This window comes from Muntiacus reevesi, chromosome 11 (assembly GCF_963930625.1).
Source record: "Muntiacus reevesi chromosome 11, mMunRee1.1, whole genome shotgun sequence".
Classification (NCBI taxonomy): Eukaryota; Metazoa; Chordata; class Mammalia; order Artiodactyla; family Cervidae; genus Muntiacus; species Muntiacus reevesi.
This window is the reverse complement of record NC_089259.1, coordinates 62,248,096-62,271,043: the sequence shown is the minus strand read 5'-3', so window position 1 is coordinate 62,271,043 and position 22,948 is coordinate 62,248,096. Positions and strand designations below refer to the sequence as shown.

The following is a 22,948-nucleotide window of genomic DNA, read 5'->3' as shown; positions in this document are numbered from 1 at the left end:
CAAGCTGAAATCAAGATTGCTGGGAGAAATATCAATAACCTCAGATATGCAGATGACACCACCCTTATGGCAGAAAGGGAAGAGGAACTAAAGAGCCTCTTGATGAAGGTAAAAGAGGAGAGTGAAAAAGTTGGCTTAAAGCTTAACATTCAGAAAACTAAGATCATGGCACCCGGTCCCATCACTTCACACAATGGAAACAGTGACAGACTTTATTTTCATGGGCTCCAAAATCACTGGAGATGGTGACTACAGCCATGAAATTAAAAGAGGCTTACTCCTTGGAAGAAAAGGTATGACCAACCTATGGTACATAGTGAAAGTTGCTCAGTCATGTCCGACATTTTGCCACCCCTGGACTTTACAGTTCATGGGATTCTCCAGGCCAGAATACTGGAGTGAGTTAGCCTTTCCCTTCTCCAGGATATTTTTCCATCCCATAGATCGAATCCATGTCTCCCGCATTGCAGGTGGATTCTTTACTAGCTGAACCACAAGGGAATCATAACCAAACTAGACAGCATGTTAAAAAGCAGAGACATTACTTTGCCAACAACATTGCATTTAGTCAAAGCTATGGTTTTACCAGTGGTCAAGTATGGATGTGAGAGTTGGAACATAAAGAAAACTGAGTGCTGAAGAATTGATGCTTTTGAACTGTGGTGTTGGAGAAGACTCTTGAGAGTCCCTTGGACAGCAATGAGATCAAACCTGTCATTCCAAAAGGAAATCAATCCTGAATATTCATTGGAAGGACTGATACTGAAGCTGAAACTCCAATACTTTGGCTATCTGATGCAAAAGAACTGACTCATTGGAAAAGATCCTGATGCTGGGAAAGATTGAAGTCAGGAGGAGAAGGGGACAACAGAGGAGAAGACAGTTGGATGGTATCACTGACTCAATGGATATGAGTTTGAGCTAGCTCTGTCAGTTGGTGATGGACAGGGAAGCCTGGAATGCTGCAGTTCATGGGGTCGCAAAGAGTCTGACACTACTGAGTGACTGAACTGAACTGATTAATATTTTGAGGTTTCCTTGGTAGCTCAGCTGGTAAAGAATCTGCCTGCAATGCTGGAGACCTCAGTTCAATTCCTGGATCGGGAAGATCCCTGCAGAAGGGAAAGGCTATTCACTCCAGTATTCTTGGGTTTCCCTGGTGGCTCAGACAGTGAAGAATCTGCCTGCAATGCGGGAGACATGGATTCGTTCCCTGGGTTGGGAAGATCCCCTGGAGGAGGGCATGACAACCCTCTCCAGTATTCTTACCTGGAGAATCCCCATGGACAGAAGAGCCTGGTGGGTTACAGTCCCTAGGGTCACAAAGTGTAAGACACGACTGAATAACTGAGCACACATTTTAACACACTTGAGTTGCTCAGCAGCATGTAGCCAGTGGCTACCAGGTTGGATGACACAGAGTTAGAGTAAATAGATTATTCAGTCTACTTGGAAAAGGTAACATGGACTGATTGGAAACTGACTGCACTTAACAACAGTGAAAGGCAAAAGCATGGGTTTTTTTTTTTTCAAAATTAGATGTGGATCCTGCAGAAGGGAGGCTTAGGGTCTTCCTAAAAGAGATCTCTCTTAGAGATCTTGCTTACACCTCAGAAGTATAAGGTATCTCATCAGAAGCCAAGGCAGCCATATTCAGCCCACAGAAAGTAGCAATGTTTAGGTCAATTCAGCTCAGTTGCTCAGTCGTGTCCAATTCCTTGGGATCCCATGACTGCAGACCCCATGGACTGCAGCACGCCAGGCTTCCCTGTCCATCACCAACTTACAGACCTTGCTCAAACTAACGCTCATTGAGTTAAGAGACAGAAACCTCCCTTTGGAAATGTTTGGAAATTTCCATGGAGAACAAAAACTCTCTAAGCAATGGGTCCTGTGGAGCCAGCAAACACTGCCCCAGCTGACAGACCTACCTGTCCTCAGGTTTCTGATCCAGCTCTGGGAAGACCCAGAATATGTGCTAAGGGAGCGGGAGAGCTGGTGGGTGGGATTAAGAAGAAAAAGAGTGACCTCATTCTCCTAGTCCTACCAAGGTTGGGTCAGGCTCTGAGGAGGAAAAGGAGAGGCTTACACTGTAAGTAAGAGATTAAGTTTTGATTACCAAGCTAGCCTGGCATTACTGCTTTTAGGCTGCACTAGAATTTTAATGTTAAAGTAAATTTGTTTAGTAAAATAAAAATAAAGTAAAATAAAATTGTTTATTATCTAAATGTATCTGGAAAGTCTAAGAGAAAAAAATACATTCAGAAAGAATGTTTAATGGGGAATGGTGATCAAGAAAAAGTTAGTATCTTCTTGTACTCTATCAATTCTACTCTCTTCAATAAACCAAATTTATCTACATTAAAATTGTAATAAAAACAAAGTACACTCATATGTATCATGAAATAAACATGTATACATTGGTAGGTCATTAACTGCTACTTCCAAGGATGTACCCTACAGTTGAAGTGATAGTTTTTTCTGCCATCTTTATTTTGATGGTAAGTATCCTGAAGTTACAAAGGTAGGTGTTCAATTGTTTACATTTGCAATCGTTCATGGCAATCAGAATTTTCTTAAATACAGCAAAGCCCCTCAAATTACTGGTTTATTTTATTAATAAAAGCATATGTTAAATAAAACATTGGTACTACTCCTAATTTTAAAATGTTGTGTTGATTTAAATTGACTCATTATACCATCAGATGACTTTATAAGTAAATACTCAAATTTACAATTTAGTAATTAATTTTTTATTAATAAAACTGATTTGTCAGTTTACAAGTGGGATTAATTTTTAATTATCATTTTTAAAATGGAGTATGTTAAACAGTCTTTTGAAAATCACTGATCTATATCACTGGACTAATATAGTAAGGTTATCAACTTGGGTCTGAGCAATTAGTGCATTCCTGAGTTACCGTCCTCCACTGCCCTCAAAGTTTGAAGAGAATCATTACAATATAGTTCTAAGGAAGTTATAATTGGGAAAGTCAACCTCTTTATAAATTAATTCTATAATATACTCAGGTTGTTAGCTTTGAATTCCTCTAGTCTTTTGGATTACTCATCTCCTGGCCTTTTCTACAGCAAAATATCTGATATGTTAAATATCTATGGGATTGAAGAAAAACCTCAGGTTTCTTAACTGATTCTCTAAATTTAGCTCTCAATACCCTCATCTTTCACAAATAAAACTTGACACCCTTATTTCTACCCCTTGATTTTCAGTGTAAATCTTCTGACCTATATATTTAATCTCCTTATTCACTATTCCCCTCCATCCAAGTTATTATCACACATCTTGCTTTATGTAGGACATCCTTTTATTCTAATTTAATCAACTGACTTGATAAGACCCATCTCAAGTTTATTTTTACCATTTTGCCCCCCTCTAAACCCTATTAATACAAACTCACATTTCAAAGAAACAATGGGATAGAGTATATAATAAGCATCAAGCTTTGGAATGAGTGAAGGGTAACTGAGTTCCCAACTGAGTAGAACATCTATTAGTTGTGTTTTCCTGGACAACTGATTCTTTGGGTTTCATTAAAAAATGTTTTTAAAGTCTTCTAAAAAAAATCTAAAACCTTTATAATATACAGAAATAAATTTAATACATTCATTTGTGGACTGCAAGGAGATCCAACCAGTCAATCCTAAAGGAAAGCAGTCCTGAATATTCATTGGAAGGACTGATGATGAAGCTGAAACTCCAATACTTTGGCCACCTGATGCAAAGAACTGACTCATTCGAAAAGACCATGATGCTGGGAGAGATTGAAGGCAGGAGGAGAAGGGGACAACAGAGGATGACATGGTTGTATGGCATCACTAACTCGATGGACATGAGTTTGAGTAAGCTCTGGGAGTTGGTGATGGACAGGCAAGACTGGTGGGCTACAGTTCATGGGGTCGCAAAGAGTCAGACACGACTGAGCAACTGAACTGCCTGAATATATACATACTTTAAAAAATTACCTCAGCAAAACTGCACTATCTTAAGAAAAAAATCTTTTATAGCACTTGTCATGGGATATAGCAATGATTCATGTATTCTAAAACATTAATTATCTAGCACATCAAGAGGGAAATTGTATTTACTTTTTTTGTTTGCTTGATTGAATTTATTCATTAGCCAAATTTTCCCCAAACACAAAATACTTTCCGAGAATAAATGAAAAGCTGTTGTACGTGGTCTGAGTTTATTTTAATTCAGTAATGAGAAATTATGTGTTGTGAGTCTCATTATTAACACTTTATTTTTAAAGTTCATCTCAATAGTATCATATTTTTTTTCCCTCTAACCAGGCTTTACTTCAAAAAACTTTAAAAGCTAATTAGTTATTATAGATTTAGGAAAGAACAGCAGCACACAGCCTGGCTATCTGTGCAGACAGGGATGCAATTATGTCTCTGACAACTAATGTTCAAACAGGTCATGAGTTTAAGACAGTTCATATATAATTTTAGTAGTTGAAGGAAAATAGTGTCTTATATGTACTTTCCTCCTCGTTCTGTAAGCAATACCTATGCATTGTGAATGATAACAAAATTAAAGTCACTTGTAACCATAATACCTAAAATAATCACTGTTAAAATTTGAGAAATTTACTTATGCTCTTTACGTATGTAAATACACACTATTCACAAAGAGAAGACTGGATTCAAATTATTGATAAAATGGATTTTGCATTTTCTTTCATTTTATTATTATTTTCCCAGGTCTCAAAATATAATTTTAAAGGTTACATAGGTCAATAGTTGGAGATGAGATAAAAAAGCTAATTTCAATATCGTGTCTATGTGCTAACTGGTTTCAGTCACGTCCAACTCTTTGCAACCCCACGTTATGGAGCCCACCAGGCTCCCCTGTCCATGGGATTCTCCAGGCAAGAACACTGGAGTGGGTTATCATGCTCTCCTCCAGGGGATCTTCCTCACCCAGGGATCAAACCTGCATCTCTTGTATCTCCTGCACTGGCAGACAGGTTCTTTACCACTTACACCACCTAGGACTCCCCACAGTAGGACCTTCTCAATCAAATCTGTTGTTTTCAATCACAGGCAGGACTGCTGACCCACAACATGGAGAAAAGTCAACTGCCAATTAGAGAGACCCTCCTTGTACTTTGAAAAATAAACCTCTAATTGTTTGAGACATGAGACACATTTGGGCATATTTGTTACAGCAGCTTATGCCACCCCAAATGAAATACTGTAGAATCAATAAAAGTCTGGTTTATGATTCAAATCTAGGCCCCACAGTTTCCTTTTGGTTCACAGTGAAATCTGTACAAAAACCTATTTATAGAATTTTGTTTAAAATTAGGCTTATAATATCTTTCATCATCTAAAGTTGAACTAATTCACTTATAATCTTTCATTTTCACTTTAAGGTTTCACATTTTAACATTTATCTATTTAATATGTACAGATATTAATTTGCTGTAAAGAATTCAATCTTTCCTGGGCCAGAAGATAAATGCTACGATCACATAAATCATCAGAGTCAAATTTTTAAAAGCATACCATAAATCTGAAAAAGAAAAAAATAACACTAGGTTCTGAATATTTTTCTCCCAAATGCTAGATTTGTCAATATAACATTATAGTAGGAAAAATACATTCTTCAGCTATCTTGAAAGTGAATGAAAGTGAAAGTGAAGTCGCTCAGTGATGTCTGACTTTTTGCAACCCCATGGACTGTAGCCTACCAGGCTTCTCAATCCATGGGATTTTCCAGGCAAGAATATTGGAGTGGGTTGCCATTGCCTTCTCCAGAGATATTCTACAAAAATCATGAGGAAATCCTGTATAAAAGAGAATTAAAGATGCTTTTAGTTTCTTGTGATTAGATTATTAATGACTAGACTATTAGCTAATAATGTGAGTAGAGAAATCATGGTGATCAGTCAAACAAAAGACTAGCCAGACCCAACCGTAGTAGGACATATTGAATGGGTAATTTCACAGTCCATGCTGCTGCTGCTGCTGCTGTTAAGTTGCTTCAGTCGTGTCCAACTCTGTGCGACCCCATAGACGGCAGCCCACCAGGCTCCGCCGTCCCTGGGATTCTCCAGGCAAGAACTCTGGAGTGGGCTGCCATTTCCTTCTCTAATGCATGAAAGCGAAAAGTGAATGTGAAGTCGCTCAGCTATATCTGACTCTTGGCAACCCCATGGACTGCAGCCCACCAGGCTCCCCCGTCCCTGGGATTCTCCAGGCAAGAGTACTGGAGTGGGTTGCCATTGCCTTCTCCGTTCACAGTCGATAAACATTCCCAAAAAGCAAAGCCATGAAACACCCTTCCCTTTAGACATCTGTAATTAGCTGACTTCCCTATAAAAAAGAGTTAGAAGAACTTAGCATTTTGGAAACAGGTCCAGTTTCACTGTCTTAGAGAAAACCAAGGTAAGATCTCTCCTTTCTTTGCTTTTTTTTTTTTTTTAATTGAAACATTTTTTAAATGCTGGGGAGTATGTAAAAGCTTTTGTGTTATCCTAGGGCTAAGTCAAGAATCTTGGCCCAAAAATGTCAAATCAGTTTTTCATTTAACTTCCAGATAAACTATTAATTAGTGATTGTGCAAAGAGAAAAAGATGTTAATGAACAAGTGGAGTCATTTGACCAAAATACATTTTAGGCTTAATGTAAAATTTAAGTGGGCTGTAGTTGAAAAGCTTTCCTCACGATAGAATAAGCTAGTTTTGTTTTGAAAGAAAACCTGAAAATTTCTATGCTAGTAGCAGTGTAGATTTAAAACGCAAATTAACACATATTAATTCAGGAATTAGCAGCTGTTGATACATACTAACATATTTCAAAGAAGATTTGGCATAAATATACATATAATGCATAAAATATATTAACTCTAGTTTTCTGAATAGTGTTAACTATAGATTATTAATATATCATAAATTATTATATTGCTAGTATATATGTATTTATGTTTGTTGAACTTGTGGCATATATATATGTATACATGTAAAATACATATGTGTACAGAAATATATGAATATAAATAAATATATAAATATAGATAAATTAAGGGCCACAAGTTTACTACACTAGTAGGCAAATTAACTGAAGTGGCAGATACCTCTGGGTTCTCACTGTAATGTTATGAACAACTTTTTACATAAAGAAAACTCCTTTCTACAACTGCTGACATGCTTTTCAGGATTTTTGTTTGACTCCTGCCAATTTGAATCCCTAGACTGGAATAAACGCAGAGCCATCTGTTCTGACGCGGCTGTGGCAACAGCTCTAGGCTCACTGAAGCAATTGTTTCTATTACCCTCAGTACTTGTGATATGCTTCACTTCACAGCATCCCTGCTGAATAAATTGAGCTTAACTTGTATCAGGGATATAATCAGGTTAAGGTCTTGGTAAAATTTCTTTGTGCCAGAATAGCTTAACCCTTGAAGCTCTAAGCCTCCAAAAATGTGTACTGGTGGTTTGAACTTTTTATGCCATTCCCAACAATTTCTTCCATCATTAATGACTTCTGCATGTAGCCTTTTGGGGGTATCTTTTGTTATGTCAAACATTATGTAATTTTAATGCTTAAATAGAAGCAGAGGGCAGATTTTAGTGTATGAAGACCAATTTTTGTTGAGCCTTGTTAATTCATTTAAACTAAATGGTTCTATGAGCATGATGAGGTGACTAGTCTTTTTAAGGTAGGGTGATTTAAAATAGGAGGCTGACAGTCAGGATGGCTGCTATCCAAAAGTCTACAAGCAATAAATGCTGGAGAGGGTGTGGAGAAAAGGGAACCCTCTTACACTGTTGGTGGGAATGCAAACTAGTACAGCCACTATGGAGAACAGTGTGGAGATTCCTTAAAAAACTGGAAATAGAACTGCCATATGACCCAGCAATCCCACTCCTGGGCATACACACCGAGAAAACCAGATCTGAAAGAGACACATGCACCCCAATGTTCATTGTAGCACTGTTTGTAATAGCCAGGACATGCAAGCAACCTAGATGCCCATCAGCAGACAAATGGATAAGGAAGCTGTGGTACATATACACCATGGAATATTACTCAGCCATTAAAAAGAATTCATTTGAATCAGTTCGAATGAGATGGGTGAAACTGGAGCCCATTATACAGAGTGAAGTAAGCCAGAAAGATAAAGACCAATAGAGTATACTAATGCATATATATGGAATTTTAAAAGATGGTAACGATAACCCTATATGCAAGACAGAAAAAGAGACACAGATGTACAGAACAGACTTTTAGAGTCTGTGGGAGAAGGCAAGGATGGGATGTTGTGAGAGAACAGCATTGAAACAAGTATACTATCAAGGGTGAAAAAGACCACCAGCCCAGGTTGGATGCATGAGACAAGTGCTTGGGGCTGGTGCACTGGGAAGACCCAGAGGGATGGGATGGGGAGGGAGGCGGGAGGGGCGATCGGGATGGGGAACACATATAAATCCATGGCTGATTCATGTCAATGGATGGCAAAAACCACTATAATATTGTAAAGTAATTAGCCTCCAACTAATAAAAATAAATGAAAAAAAAAATAGGAGGCTGAGTTCAAGTGTATATGCATGGTTGTCATGTAGAGATCATGAGAAGAATATCAGACAGAAAGTGAGAAATAAAAATGATTTTGCTGGCATAATATAGAAGCTTCTGGGCTGAATAAGATCAATTTGACCATAGACTGTGCATATCTGATCTAAATAAATAAATGGTAACTCAAGAAAGTTTCCATAAAATCTAATAATGGAGAACACAAATAATGCCCTGAGAGATCATTCCATTATTAATACGTTTAGTTGTTTCACAGGATAACAGAATATAGAAAAGATAAAAAATATTTAAATAGGCCAAGATTTAGGTAATTTATGCATTTATAAGAATATAAACATTATTTGAAGGTAAAACATTTGAAAGATATGTTTTCTATAAAGATACCTTGATCATTTGAAATGATAAATCAAATGAGAGGGACTATGCTAAAGCGCTATTGAAGGTATATTTTAATAAGCAACACATATTTTAAGGTATTATCGTTATATTAACAAGAAAAGTGAGCACCACACATTTTAAGGTATTATCATTATATTGACCTCCCAAAAAAAAAAAATGCACAAGCCCAGCTAGGATGAATACAGTCAGGTGAGAAGATGCTCAGGTAGCCAGATGCTGACTTAGGAGTCAAGAACCAAGAAATAAAGATGGAAGCTTGAGCTACTATTCAAAAGCCAGAAAGTTGGTGGTTATCTTAAGCCAGGAATCTGTACTCCAAGAAGGTAGATAGAAAACAACAAGCTAGTGACGAGAAGTATCCCCCAAAGGACAGAGCAAATTAAACAACAACAAAAAAATGATGGAGATTTTGAAAGATGGGCGGTGATGTCTAACTTTTTTACCACGGTAGCCATAATGGTTGGACAAGGCAGCACCTGGAATCATCAAGTAGCTAATAACTGATGAAAGAATGAGTAAGTCAGAAATGAACAGATGAGGAAACTACTTATAGATATTGAGATATATATTTTAAAAAATAGTACATAGCTAAATCTCCAGCAAAGTAGAAGTAAAATTGTGCATAAATGTTTGCAGGAAATCAGTAAACCAGGGGCTGAGACTGGGCCTAGGTCTCAGCATCTGGGGGGAGGTTAGAAGGGAAAGTCCTGGTCTCAAGTGGGCTGCAAGACAGAGAAAAACGGAAAGACGGAAATCCAAAAGTCTATGAGCCAAAGGAAAACCAGAATCCAAAGTTTTGGTGTCTTGGGTAAAACTCATCATTAATTAAAAACTGAGTACTAGCTATTGGTTGCTCAAATATAAAAAACACCGCCTCTGAGACTGGTGAAGAACCTGAATCCTATCTAGGGCTGTGAGCTGTGTGCCCAGTGGTGAGGATCATAAATACAATGCAAAGGGCCCTCTTTGTTTCCGGTCCTTGTTCAGGTTTCAGTACATAGAGAGATGAATACTGCAGGGTAGCAAGAAGCAGTCTTGAGACAGGCAAGCCAGATCAACACATTTTATCCACAGAGAGCCTTTGCACACAGCAGAGGTTCTTGAAGTTTGATAGCCTGGATCAGGAGCATCAGCATAACAAAGCACTGGCTGGAAATGCAAACTTAGTTTCCACCCCAGACTCACTGAATCAGAAAACTGGTGCTTCCAAGGCCCAATATGTGAGATTCGTAATACAATGAGACACCGCTTTGAAAAGAACTTTAGGTTGGTAATTTGCGCATTTGGCCTCTAAAGAGATAAATAGGCGTGATTGCAAAGAGATTTGTTTGCTTTGCTTTGAGGAATCTTACATGTTCGCAAGTGCAACAGTTATGTTGTACACTTGTTAATATAAAAAAGATTTCTAATGAGAATTGTTTATGATGTTACAACTAATACCGACCAACATAGGTTAAAGAGAACTATTTGCGAGGTTGAAAAAAACTAAAAGCATGTTTTGCTAAACTGTAAAGTACTAAGCGCACAAGCCCCATCTAGTGGCCTTTGTACCAAGAGTTCAGTCGAGGTTTCTAAAGGGTACAAGCCAGCGATGGCTCTACAGATTTAGATGCAGCACTTTATACATGACTACAGCATGTATACATCATACTGTCACACCCTCTTATGCAAAACACTCCTCAAGTTTTTTAGAACCTCTCCTAAATTTCAAATCTAGAATCAGAAAGGAACAAAACATGTTGAGCTCCACTTATATGTCAAGTCCTATATTAGATGCTTTTATATATTTGTAGACATATATGGAAAGAGATGGGGCTTTCCAGGTTGCCATAGTGGTAAAGAAAATGCCTGCCAATGCAGGAGATATAAGAGACATGGGTTCGATCCCTCAGTTGGGAAGATCCCCTGGAGGAGAGCGTGGCAACCCACTTCAATAATCTTGCCTGGAGAATGCCATGGACAGAGGAGCCTGGTGGACTATAGTCCAAAGGGCTGCAAAGAGTCGGACAGGACTGAAACTGCTTAGCACAAAGATACAGAGACATACAGGGTGGCCATTAAATCTGGAAACACAGGTGAATATATAAGTGTTTTGCTAATATTATGACACACAATAATATAAGATTATCTATATTTCCAGAAAATTCTACTGAATAAAAACAAGGTCTGGGGGGACTTTTTTCATAGTCACACAATGTATTATCCCTATGGTACCCTGTGTGTAACACTGTTATAACATTTTTCATTTTATGAAATTGAAAAATATTTTTTTGTCCTTAAATACTACTTTAAAGTCTTCAAGGAATGGAACCATTAAAAAAAAAAAAAAACTAATCCATGTTTTATTCTTGCCACCAAGCATAGCTAAAGGGACTAATAATTGTTAAATGAATAAGTGCATGGGTGAATGAAATATAAGCATTAAGTAATAGATGAGTTATTTAAATCCTTGTACTTCTATTTCATATTATATATATATATACATTGATATATACATACATAAGTATATATTATTTTCATTACTGTGAACTGAATCTCATTACAAGAATGGGAGTGGCTAGAGATGTCTTAGAATTGTGTTCTAATTGTGATTTTATTAAACAAACTCAAGAATTTTACTACAATTTGAATAAGAAATTATGATGGAAATGTATTTCACTAAGAGGAAGAACTTGAGTAAAAGGTTTGTTGGACATTAACTACAGTTCCCAGTATACTCCTGACTCATTGTACATGAACAGAAGCAACAAGGCAAGAAAGCCTGGGAATTAAGTGGTGTTAGAGCAAGGTAAGAAATGCAAGCAAAATGAACTGAAAGCCAGTCAGTCATGTCCAACTCTTTGTGACCCCATGGACTATACAGCCCATGGAATTCTCCAGGCCAGAATACTGTAGTGGGTAGCCTTTCCCTTCTCCAGGGGATCTTCCCAAGGGAAAAAACATGCAAAAAGGCAAAATGGTTGTCTGAGGAGGCCTTAAAAATACCTGAGAAAAGAAGAGAAGTTAAAGGCAAAGGAGAAAAGGAAAGATAAACCCATTTGAATGCAGAGTTCCAAAGAATTGCAAGGAGGGATAAGAAGACTTCCTCAGTAATCAATGCAAAGAAATAGAAGAAAACAATAGAATGGGAAAGACTAGAGATCTCTTCAAGAAAATTAGTGATACCAAGGGAAGATTTCATCCAAAGATGGTCACAATAAATGGTGACAGAATGGTATGGACCTAACAGAAGCAGAAGTTATTAAGAAGAGGTGGCAAGAATACATAGAAGAACTATACAACAAAAATCTTCATGACCCAGATAACCATGATGGTGTGATCACTCACCTAGAGCCAGACATCTTGGAATATGAAGTCAACTGGGTCTTAGCAAGCATCACTAAGAACAAAGCTAGTGGAGGTGATGAAAATCCAGGTGAGTTATTTCAAATCCTGAAAGATGATGCTGTGAAAGTGCTGCACTCAATATGCCAGCAAATTTGGAAAACTCAGCAGTGGCCACAGGACTGGAAAAGGTCAGTTTTCATTCCAATCCCAAAGAAAGTCAGTGCCAAAGAATGTTCAAACTACAGCACAATTGTGCTCCTCTTACATGCTAGCAGAGTAATGCTCAAAATTCTCCAAGCCAGGCTTCAGCAGTATGTCAACCGTGAACTTCCAGATGTTCAAGCTGGTTTTAGAAAAGGCAGAGCAACCTGAGACCAAATTACCATTATCTGTTGGATCATCAAAAAAAGCAAGAGAGTTCCAGAAAAACATCTGTTTCTGCTTTACTGACTATGTCAAAGCCTTTGATTGTGTGGAACTAACTATGATTGTGAGGACAAACTATGGAAAATTCTTAAAGAGATGGGAATACCAGACCCCCGACCTACCTCCTGAGAAATCTGCATGCAGGTCAAGAAGCAACAGTAGAACTGGACATGGAACAACAGACTGGTTCCAAATCAGGAAAGGAGTACATCAAGGCTGGATACTGTCGCCCTGTTTATTTAACTTATATACAGAGTATATCATGCAAAATGCTGGACTGGATAAAGCACAAGGTGGAATCAAGATTGCCAGGAGAAATATCAATAACCTCAGATATGCAGATGACACCACCCTTGTGGCAGAAAAGAAAGAAGAACTAAAGATTCTCTCGATGAAAGTGAAAAAGGAGAGTGAAAAAGCTGTCTTAAAACTCAACATTCAGAAAACTAAGATCATGGCATCTGTTCCTATCACTTCATGGCAAATAGATGGGGAAATGATGGAAAGAAACAGTGACAGACTTTATTTTCTTGGACTCCAAAATCACAGCAAATGGTTACTGCAGCCATGAAATTAAAAGATGCTTGCTCCTCTGAAGAAGGGCTATGACCAACCTAGATAGCATATTAAAAAGCACAGACATTAGTTTGCCCCAAAGGTCCATTTACTTCAAGCTTTGATTTTTCCAGTAGTCATGTATGGATGTTGGACTATAAAGAAACCTGAGTGCCACAGAATTGATGCTTTTGAACTGTGGTGTTGGAGAAGACTCTTGAGTGTCCCTTGGACTGTACGGAGATCCAATAAGTCAATCTTAAAGGAAATCAGTCCTGAATATTCATTGGAAGGACTGATCCTAAGGCTGAAACTCCAATACTTTGGCCACCTGATGTGAAGAACTGTCTCATTGGAAAAGACCCTGATGCTGGGAAAGACTGAAGACAGGAGAAGGGGATGACAGAGGATGAGATGGTTGGATGGCATCACTGACTTGATGGACATGAGTTTGAGCAAACTTCAGGAGTTGGTGATGGGAAACCTGGTATGCTGCAGTCCATGGGGATCACAAAGATTCAGACACTGCTGAGTGACTGAACTGAAGTGAACTGAGAGCAGGGTAGGTTTGGGGCCTTCTTTGCAAGATTCCTGCTGAAAGACTTTATTTCTCAGAGAGTCCCAGAATCAATATATCTAAGAAGATAAGGTACTAAGCAAAAGAAAGATAGTCAACAAAGCAAATTTAATAACCCTGGTGATAGAAGCAGACTTTTATTTCTAACATGAATAATCCTATTTTGCAATATGCACTAATTATCAACATAAATAGGTGTTTAATTGTACTCATACACAGTTCATATATATCACTACCTATATTCAACATAAAACTTTCCCTTTGGATTGGTTTTGCAGATAAGTTCTATCAATAACCATGAACTAATTTTAACCAAAAAAAGTCTGTAGTGATATAAATTACATGTAATTAGAACCAAGGTATTGCTACTTTGACTATTAGTGTGTTTGTAATATCATTGATAGGTATAATGAAATTAAATAATTGATATTTTTTCTCTTTTTCAAAAAGTAAACCCTTCAACATTTAGAGTTGTTTTTGTTTCATATGGAGAAAAGGTATAAGAAAGAATTAATTACTTTAGGATTGTTTAATAACTTAACATTAAGCTAGCAAAACTGGAAGAATTAGCTTCAAATATCATGCTTCACATTTCAAGTTTCAATAGAACAAAAATAGCATTGTGCAAACCTTTTCAAACAACATATAGGATAGCATCTCTTTTTAGTAATGAGAAGAGTCATTTTTTTATAAAAGACTCTTTCTTTCCTAGAAAATATTTTCAAGGTGACATGTCAGTTAAATGAACAGAGCATTAGACTAACAAGGGAGACATAAAATTTATTATGACTATAAAAAATTTCACATCCACTAAGAGATATCCTGTCTTTTTTTTTTTTAACCACCTTATTTTACCCACTAGAACTCTTTCAAAATTAAGTATACTTCTTAGATCTCCCAAAACTGAATTAAAGTTTCATCTGTGAGTCAATTCAAAGGTTATGTTTGGACTAGGACAGATTAAGATGACAGAGAAAAAAGACCCTGAGCATGTATCCTCCCCCAAACATTAAAACCACAATGATATATAGAGCAATTCTTTCTGAAAATGACTTAAAAACTAGCATAATAGCTACAAGCAAGGATATAAAGAAAGAACTGCATGTATTCTGATAGGTAGGAGGAGAAGCGATTTAACTAAGACTCATACTCCTAGATGGTGAGCCAGAAAAGGAGGGAGATATCACAGGCATAGAGATATTTCCTAAGAAGTGAGGGGTTTGTAGTCCGGTACTGAAGACAAGCCTGCTTGGCTAATTATGAAAGCCAATAAAGCTTACACAGGGCAATGGGAAACCAAGAAAATGCTCTTGAAGGGAAAGTACAGACTCGCTTACTCGCAGCCTAAGCACAGAGTAGCAGATAGAAAACTGCCTGGTTGTCTGGAGTTCTGCCAGGACCATCCCTGTGCACTCCCCACCCACGCTGGGCTCTGGCTCTAGTCTCTCTGTCTCCAGCCCTGCCACTCCAAGGAAATGACTGCCATCCCTCCATGGAAGAGGCTGCTGCTTGTGCCAAACTCTGATGCCATCCTTTCTAGCCCTGGACCTGGACCTGCCCCTCACCAAGGCAATCACCAGGGCATCAGGGCTCTCATTTGATCCAAGTCCTCCATCAAAGCCACTAGGCACACGCAGACTGAAGAAGTTCACTCCCACACAAGGACACACCTTTGTTTCTATGAGAAAGTCAAACAAAATGAGAAGACAAAGGAATACATTCAAACAAAATAGCAAGATAAAACCCAGAAAAAAAAAATCCTAACAACATAGATATAAGTAATTTAATTGATAAAGAGTTTAGAAAAATGGTCATAAAAATGTCCACTGAACTGGGGAAAAGAATAGAGAAACACAGTGAAAATGTCCACAAAGAACTAGAAAATACAAAAAAGAACCAAACAGAGCTGAAGAATACAATAACTGAAATAAAATATATACTAGAAGAAATAAACAACTGATTGAGTGATACAGAAGAATGTATAAGTGACTGGAAAGACAGAATAAAAGAAACTGGAACAGCAAAAAGAAGAAAAAAATTAACAAGGAATATATAAGCGACCTCTGAGACATCAAGTATACTAACATTCACATTATAGGGATCACAGAAGGAGGAGGGTGGCAGAAAATGTATTTGATGAAATAATCATTGAAAACTTCCCTTACTTGAAGAAAGAAACAGATATCTGGATCCAGGAAGTACAGAAAGTCCCAAACAAGATGAACCCAAAGAGACCCACACCAAAATATATCATAACTCAAATGAGAAAAGATTAAGATAAAGGGAGAATTTTAAAGGAAGCAAGAGAAAAACAAAGAATCACACAAAGAGAACCCCCATAAAGCTATAAATTAATTTTTCAGCAGACACTTTGCAGACCAAGGGAATGGCATGATATATTTAAAGTGGTTAAAGGGACAAACCTATGAAATAATCAAAAATTATCAGTAATCACCTTAAATGTAAATTGATTAATGAATGATCCAATCAAAAGACAAGGTGGCTGAATGGATTAAAAAAAAACAACCAAGATCCATCTGCCTAAAAGAGACTCATATCAGAGCTAAAGATACATACAGACTGAAAGTGAAAGTTGGAAACTGGTACTCCATGCAAACAGAAAGGAAAAGCAAGCTAATGTAGTAACACATCAGACAAAATAGAACTTAAAACAGGGCATTGTATTAAGTTGACTAAAAAGTTCATTGGGATTTTTCTGTAAAATGTTGTGGAAAAACCTGAACAAACTTTTTGACCAACCTAATGTAATTATAAAGGGGTCAGTCCAAGAAGGGGTTAAAGCATTCATAAACATTTATATTCTTAATATAGCAGTGCTAAATATATAAAGCAAATATTATCAGATATACAAGGAAAAATTGACAGTAATGCAATAATAATAAAGACTTTAATGCCCCACTTACATCAATAGATAGACTATCTAGACAGAAAATCAATAAGGAAACAGTGGCCTCAAACAACACTTGTCATCTTAAATGATAAGATGAAAGTCCATTCAAACAAGAGCAAAATACACATTCCTTTTAAGCACACACAAAACTTTCTCCAGAATAGATTATGTGCTAGGCCAGAAATCAAGGTTCAATAAATTTAAGGTTGAAATCATATCAAGCTACTTGTCTGACTGCAGTGGTATGAAACAAGAAATCAATTACAGAAAGAAAACTGGAAAAAACATTAACTTTTGAGGAATAAGCAGCATGCTACTAAAGTAAACAAATGGGTCAACAAAGAAATCAAAGAGGAAATAAAAAATATCTTCAGACAAATGAAAATAGCAACATGACTTTCCAAAATCTAAGGGACCAAAAAAAGAAAAAAATAAGTTTTAAGAGGGAATTTTATAGTAATACAGACCTACATCAAAAAAACAAGAAAAAAATTTAAATGAACAACCTTTACCCAGACTTATCAAGAAAAAATGATATTACAATAAAATAAATTAAATAAATAAAATTAGAGTAAATAATATTAAAAAGGAAAGAGGAGAAGTTACAACCAATATTAGAGAAATAAAAAGGATTATAAGTGAATACTAAAAGCAGTTATACAAACTTCCAACAAATTGAACATCAGAAGAAATGGATAAATTCCTCGAAACACACAAAGAACTAGAAAATCTTAACTGACCAAATACTAGCAACGAAACTGAATCAGTAATCAAAAAACTTTCAAGAAAATTCAAGGACCGTACAATTTCATAGGAAAATTCTACCAAACATTTAAGGAAGAGTTAACTCCTAACCCTCTCAAACTATTTCAAAAAATTGAAAAGGAGAGGACACCTCTAAACTCAAGTCCAGCATTATCTTAATAAAAAAAAAAAAAAAAGAAACGGACAGAGATACCATATAAACAAACAAAATTATCACAGGCCAATATCCCTGATGAAAATAGATGCAAAAATGCTCGACAAAATATTGCAAACAGAAGTCAAAGATGCATAAAAATACGTAATAATGAGGTGGAATTATTCCAAGGGTACAAGGATGGCTCAATATCTGCAAATCAACCACTGTGATATACACATTCACACAATGAAAGATAAAAGTACCATAATTATCTCAACAGCTTTCAATACACTGATTTGTACCAAGTTGCAAATTCAATTCACCACTAACTATCTACATTTAATCATTTTCTTATAAGCATTTTAGAGGTGAAACTTGACTTATTTGAAAAAAGTTTCCTGATGTTATCTCCATTGCAATATTTTATACTGGTGACTGTGACTCAAGAATGATTGTGTCTGAGAAATATATTATTAAAAATTATATGCAAATGAATACCTTAAAAATATCGCCAATCAAGTTTGTAATTCAGCCTTCAAAAATGCTGAACAATATACTCTTAAAAGGTAGACTAAATCAAATAAATAAATTTATACAATTTTTAAATGAAAAGAAGCTTTTTTTTTTTAAACTAATGACAGCTACGTTATTTAAAATTGACTCAGATGGTAAAGTATCTGCCTGCAGTGTGGGAGACCTGGGTTCAATCCCTGGGTCAGGAAGATCCCCTGGAGAAGGAAATGGCTACCCACTCCAGTACTCTTGCTTGGAAAATTCCATGGACTGAGGAGCCTCGTAGGCTACAATCCATGGGTTGCAAAGAGTTGGACACCACTGAGCGACTTCACTTTCTTTCTATTTCAAATTATAAAATAAAGTTGTCCATTTTCTTTACAATTGTTATTTGGTTTTTCTTATTTAAGTCTTACACATAACTATTTCTTGGGACAAAAACACCCAAGAAGCCAAAATATCAATTTTACATTTCTCTCCACATTGTACAAACTTTATGAAAGGATGCAAACAAAATCTTCAGGCTAATACTAAATAAAGATAAAGAATTCAAACTTTATCCCTTTATATTTAAAGGTTTTTTCATTTTCAAAGTTCACTTCATAGAACTAGCTTGTTGTCTTAATGATTTTTCTTTCTGTTCTCTTTTAGTAATTTCTTATACCAATATCTTTGAAATAAAAAATAGACTGACAAAATGAAAGATTTTCTATGTAAAGGAAATGCATCATTGAGGAATGCAATTTTTAAACTTCGAAGACACTTAAACATAACTTTGGAGGTTATATAGTAGATTCTTCAAAAATAGATACCAAAGATACTTAAGGGGAGGTTGTTTGGATGTTCTACTAGGGGGCATAGTTATTTATATAGCACTGGCAAAATAGAAAGGTTCACTCATCCAGCAGTGCAGTCTTATTAGAACTAGGGGCTTCTAATCAGGATCATGATAAGAGATAAGAAAATATAGCTACCCTGGAAATGCAAATCCTTTAGATCAGACTTGACCATCACCAGGTGACAGCCACCTCACTTAGTTTGCCCTCATATAGTGAGAGATCTTGGAATCAGACAAGCTTTGGACCTCTTTCTTAAATCTAGCTGATGATGTGGCACTTCAATTTACAGGCTTTCCAGTTTAAGATGAAAATTCCCCCCACCCCCCTTTTTTATTTTTGGCTTTTTGATATTTCTTTGTCAGGGAAAGCTGAAGTGAGCTAAACCGAATAAAATTAAATTGAACTAAGTCAATTTAAAACAACAAATGACCTGTTCGGAAAGGCTTGGAGTTCTGGTAATCCATGTGATTTCGACTACAGCAGAGTGGAGTCTGGGAGCTTTTGTATCTAGAGGCAGGGCCACATCTAACACAGACAGGTTATCAGTTGCCTAGTCTTTAACGTAACACAAGGAAAGAAATGCTTTGCCTCTTCTCTAAATTTATTTTTATATGTCAGAACCTTTAAAATCAGAATTTATTTTCCTCTGTTATTAGCTCCAGTTCTTGCTGGTTCATTTAAACTCATTTACTTTATTCAAAGGAAGAGAAAAAAAGAAAATCTTTGTGCAATATCTCCCCACAATCTTCAGTTTAGTTCAGTTGCTCAGTCATGTCCGACTCTTTGCAACTCATGGACTGCACCACACCAGGCTTCCCTGTCCATCACCAACTCTGGGAGTCTACACAAACTCATGTCCATCGTGTCAGTGATGCCATCCAATCATCTCATCCTCTGTCTTCATCCCCTTCTCCTCCTGCCTTCAATCTTACCCAGCACCCGTTTTTCTGATGAGTCGTTTCTTTGCATCAGGTGGCCAAAGTATTGGAGTTTCAGCTTCAACATCAGTCCTTCCAATGAACATCCAGGACTGATCTCCTTTAGGATGGACTGATTGGATCTCCTTGCAGTCCAAGGGGCTCTCAAGAGTCTTCTCCAACACCACAGTTCAAAAGCATCAGTTGTTCGGTGCTCAGCTTTCTTTGTAGTCCAACTCTCACACCCATACATGACCACTGGAGAAACCATAGCCTGGACTAGATAGACCTTTGTTGGCAAAGTAATGTCTCTGCTTTTTAATATGCTGTCTAGGTTGGTCATAACTTTTCTTCCAAGGAGCAAGTGTCTTTTAATTTCATGGTTGCAGTCACCATCTGCAGTGATTTTGGAGCCCCCCAAAATAGTCTGTTACTATTTCCATTGTTTCCCCATCTATTTGATATGATGTGATGGGACTGGATGCCATGATCTTAGTTTTCTGAATGTTGAGCTTTAAGCCAAGTTTTTCACACTTCTCTTTCATTTTCATCAAGAGGCTCTTTAGTTCTTCTTCACTTTCTGCCATAAGGGTGGTGTCATCTGTATATCTAAGGTTATTGCTATATTTCCTGGCAATCTTGATTCCAGCTTGTGCTTCCTCCAGCCCAGTATTTTGCATGATGTCCTCTGCATACAAGTTAGGTAAGCAGGGTGACAATATACAGCCTTGATGTACTCCTTTCCTGATTTGGAACCTGTCTGTTGCTCCATGTCCAGTTCTAACTGTTGCTTCTTGACCAGCACTACTATTCTATTTTCTAGACCTTTCCCTCTCTCAAGTCTTTTTCTTGTAACTTTTAATCATTTGCTTTGTTTTTTTACTCCCTTCATTTGAGAACACTGTGGAATCCAAATATTCATATCATTTACAGTTTGGGTCTTTTTCCCCCTCAATTTTAAAAATCATAATTTTTTTTAAGGCCAAAAGCCCTTTATTCTCTCTACTTCAGTGACTAAACAATGATGCACATTTCAGTAATGCAAGTATTGATTATGGAATATCATTTGCTAGCATCTATTGGGTTACAATGAGTTTTTACTATTTCTCAGTGGTGTATTTTCAATTAAATTTCACCTCTTTGATGGAATAATCAATATGGTAAGGTTCTAGATATAAGATGTTTTCATAAAACACAAGCTTAACTATGGAAAAACTAGTCCTATATGCATTACCTTTTTTATAAAAAATTCTGTTACTCACATAGAAGGAAATTTCACTCTTTAGGTTAGGTTTTGTGTGGCTGTGTGTGTATTTCAGCTACATTATCTTATTTGTATCATTTTGGGTACAAAGGTGACTGTGATGTTCCCAATAGACCCTAAAGCAGTGTTTCTAATGGGACATGGCCAAGGTCGCACACGTCTTTCTTGTTTTTGTATCAATGATTACCCAGCTTTGTCTGATTCGTCTTACCTCCAAGCAAAGACTATTGTGATATTTAAGGGTTAAACAGCCCTCCTTTCATGACTATGCCCAATGTAGAACCCGCAGGTTCTCCTTTCAGTTTCTTTAGAATCCTTCAGCTCCAGTGCAAACCTCAACTGATCCATCACAGGAGCAAACCTATAAGCCACCTACTGCAATGCCCTCCTACCGAGTCGCCTCAGTTCTCTTCCTGCATTGTCTCCCTTGGTGCTACAAATTAATAAACTAACTTGGACAATGCAAGCTTTTCTGAGGGCCTTTATCTAATGAATTTTATCATAGTAAGAAGAGCTCCCCAAAAACTCAATTATACCTAAGATATTTTCTAAGTAAATGATGACTATTTTAAAATATGCCCTCCCTGAAACATAATATTTGAGAAATAAAATAGGATTTGAAAGCATAGAGTCCACAACCCTTATTTTATACAGTTGGCAAATGAGATCCAAGACTCAGTCAAAGCCCCTGGACATTTAGGTGATAGACCTAAAATTAGAACTCATGTTCATTTACATACTGCCTGATATTGTTCCTCTCTAAAGCCACTCATTACTTTACTATAAAGTTCCATATATGTATGTCCTCTACATACTACAATAGAATAAAACTACAATAGAATAAATCCTTGCTATATATAAAACATACAATTGAACAGTTTTTTTTTTAAGCTGCCTCTCCAGATATTTAGACTAATATTTGGATATAGCATTTGTAAATATATTTCTCTTTCAAAAAGTTTCTCTTGCAAGTTTCAGTTTCACTCACGTATACAAAAAGATTTTCAAAACATTTAAAAATATGCACAGGGTTTCTTAACGCACAATTTGCTGAGACTATTCTATTATTCTTGTCTGAAGTACTACTGCCTGACTCTGATCCTAGCTGTGTAGCAAACTAACTGGAACTGATCAGATCTTCCTTGGGCAAAGATCTCAATGCATATGTACCAAACAGGGAAAACAATATTACCTATCATATAGATGTTTGTTAATATAAAAACAGTTAGCACAGAAAAAATCCGTAGAACAGAACTGGACTCTGTAATTGAGTTATCACTAAATAAACATTCACTATTGTTTTAAAAACATCAGTTAGCTATTAAGAACTAATATTATTTTGAATTTTTAAAATCTGCCTTCATATTTCATGTTTGTATTTTATAAGCAACACATTTGACCTGACATACTAAAATACAATAAATCCTAAGAACTATATGATAATAGTCTCGATAATCTACATGTTGGAGAAATGAAATGCTCAGTAGAATTCTTTTTAACTATTATCATTTTATGTTATAACTTGGCATCTCTTTCTTTTACTTTTGTTCTTATTGTGTGCATGTGTGTTAAGTTGCTTCAGTCACGTCCAACTCTTTGTGACACTACGGACTGTAGCCCGCCAGGCTCCTCTATTCATGGGAGTCTCCAGGCAAGAATATTAGAGTGGGTTACCACTTCCTACTCCAGGGGATCTTTCCCACCCAGGGATCGATCCACATCTCCTGCATTGGTGGGTGGGTTCTTTATCACTA

At 36.7% G+C, this 22,948-nt stretch overlaps 1 protein-coding gene across 1 annotated transcript in view; it reads right to left on the bottom strand.

Moving 5' to 3' along the window:
* Positions 1-13,386: 13,386 nt before the first annotated feature.
* Positions 13,387-22,948, bottom strand: part of GPC5 (glypican 5) — a 746,923-nt gene continuing 737,361 nt past the window's right edge. The window contains exon 8 of the mRNA XM_065901803.1: positions 13,387-13,652. Coding sequence (XP_065757875.1) covers positions 13,387-13,652 — 266 coding nt within the window. The remainder of the gene's footprint in view (positions 13,653-22,948) is intronic.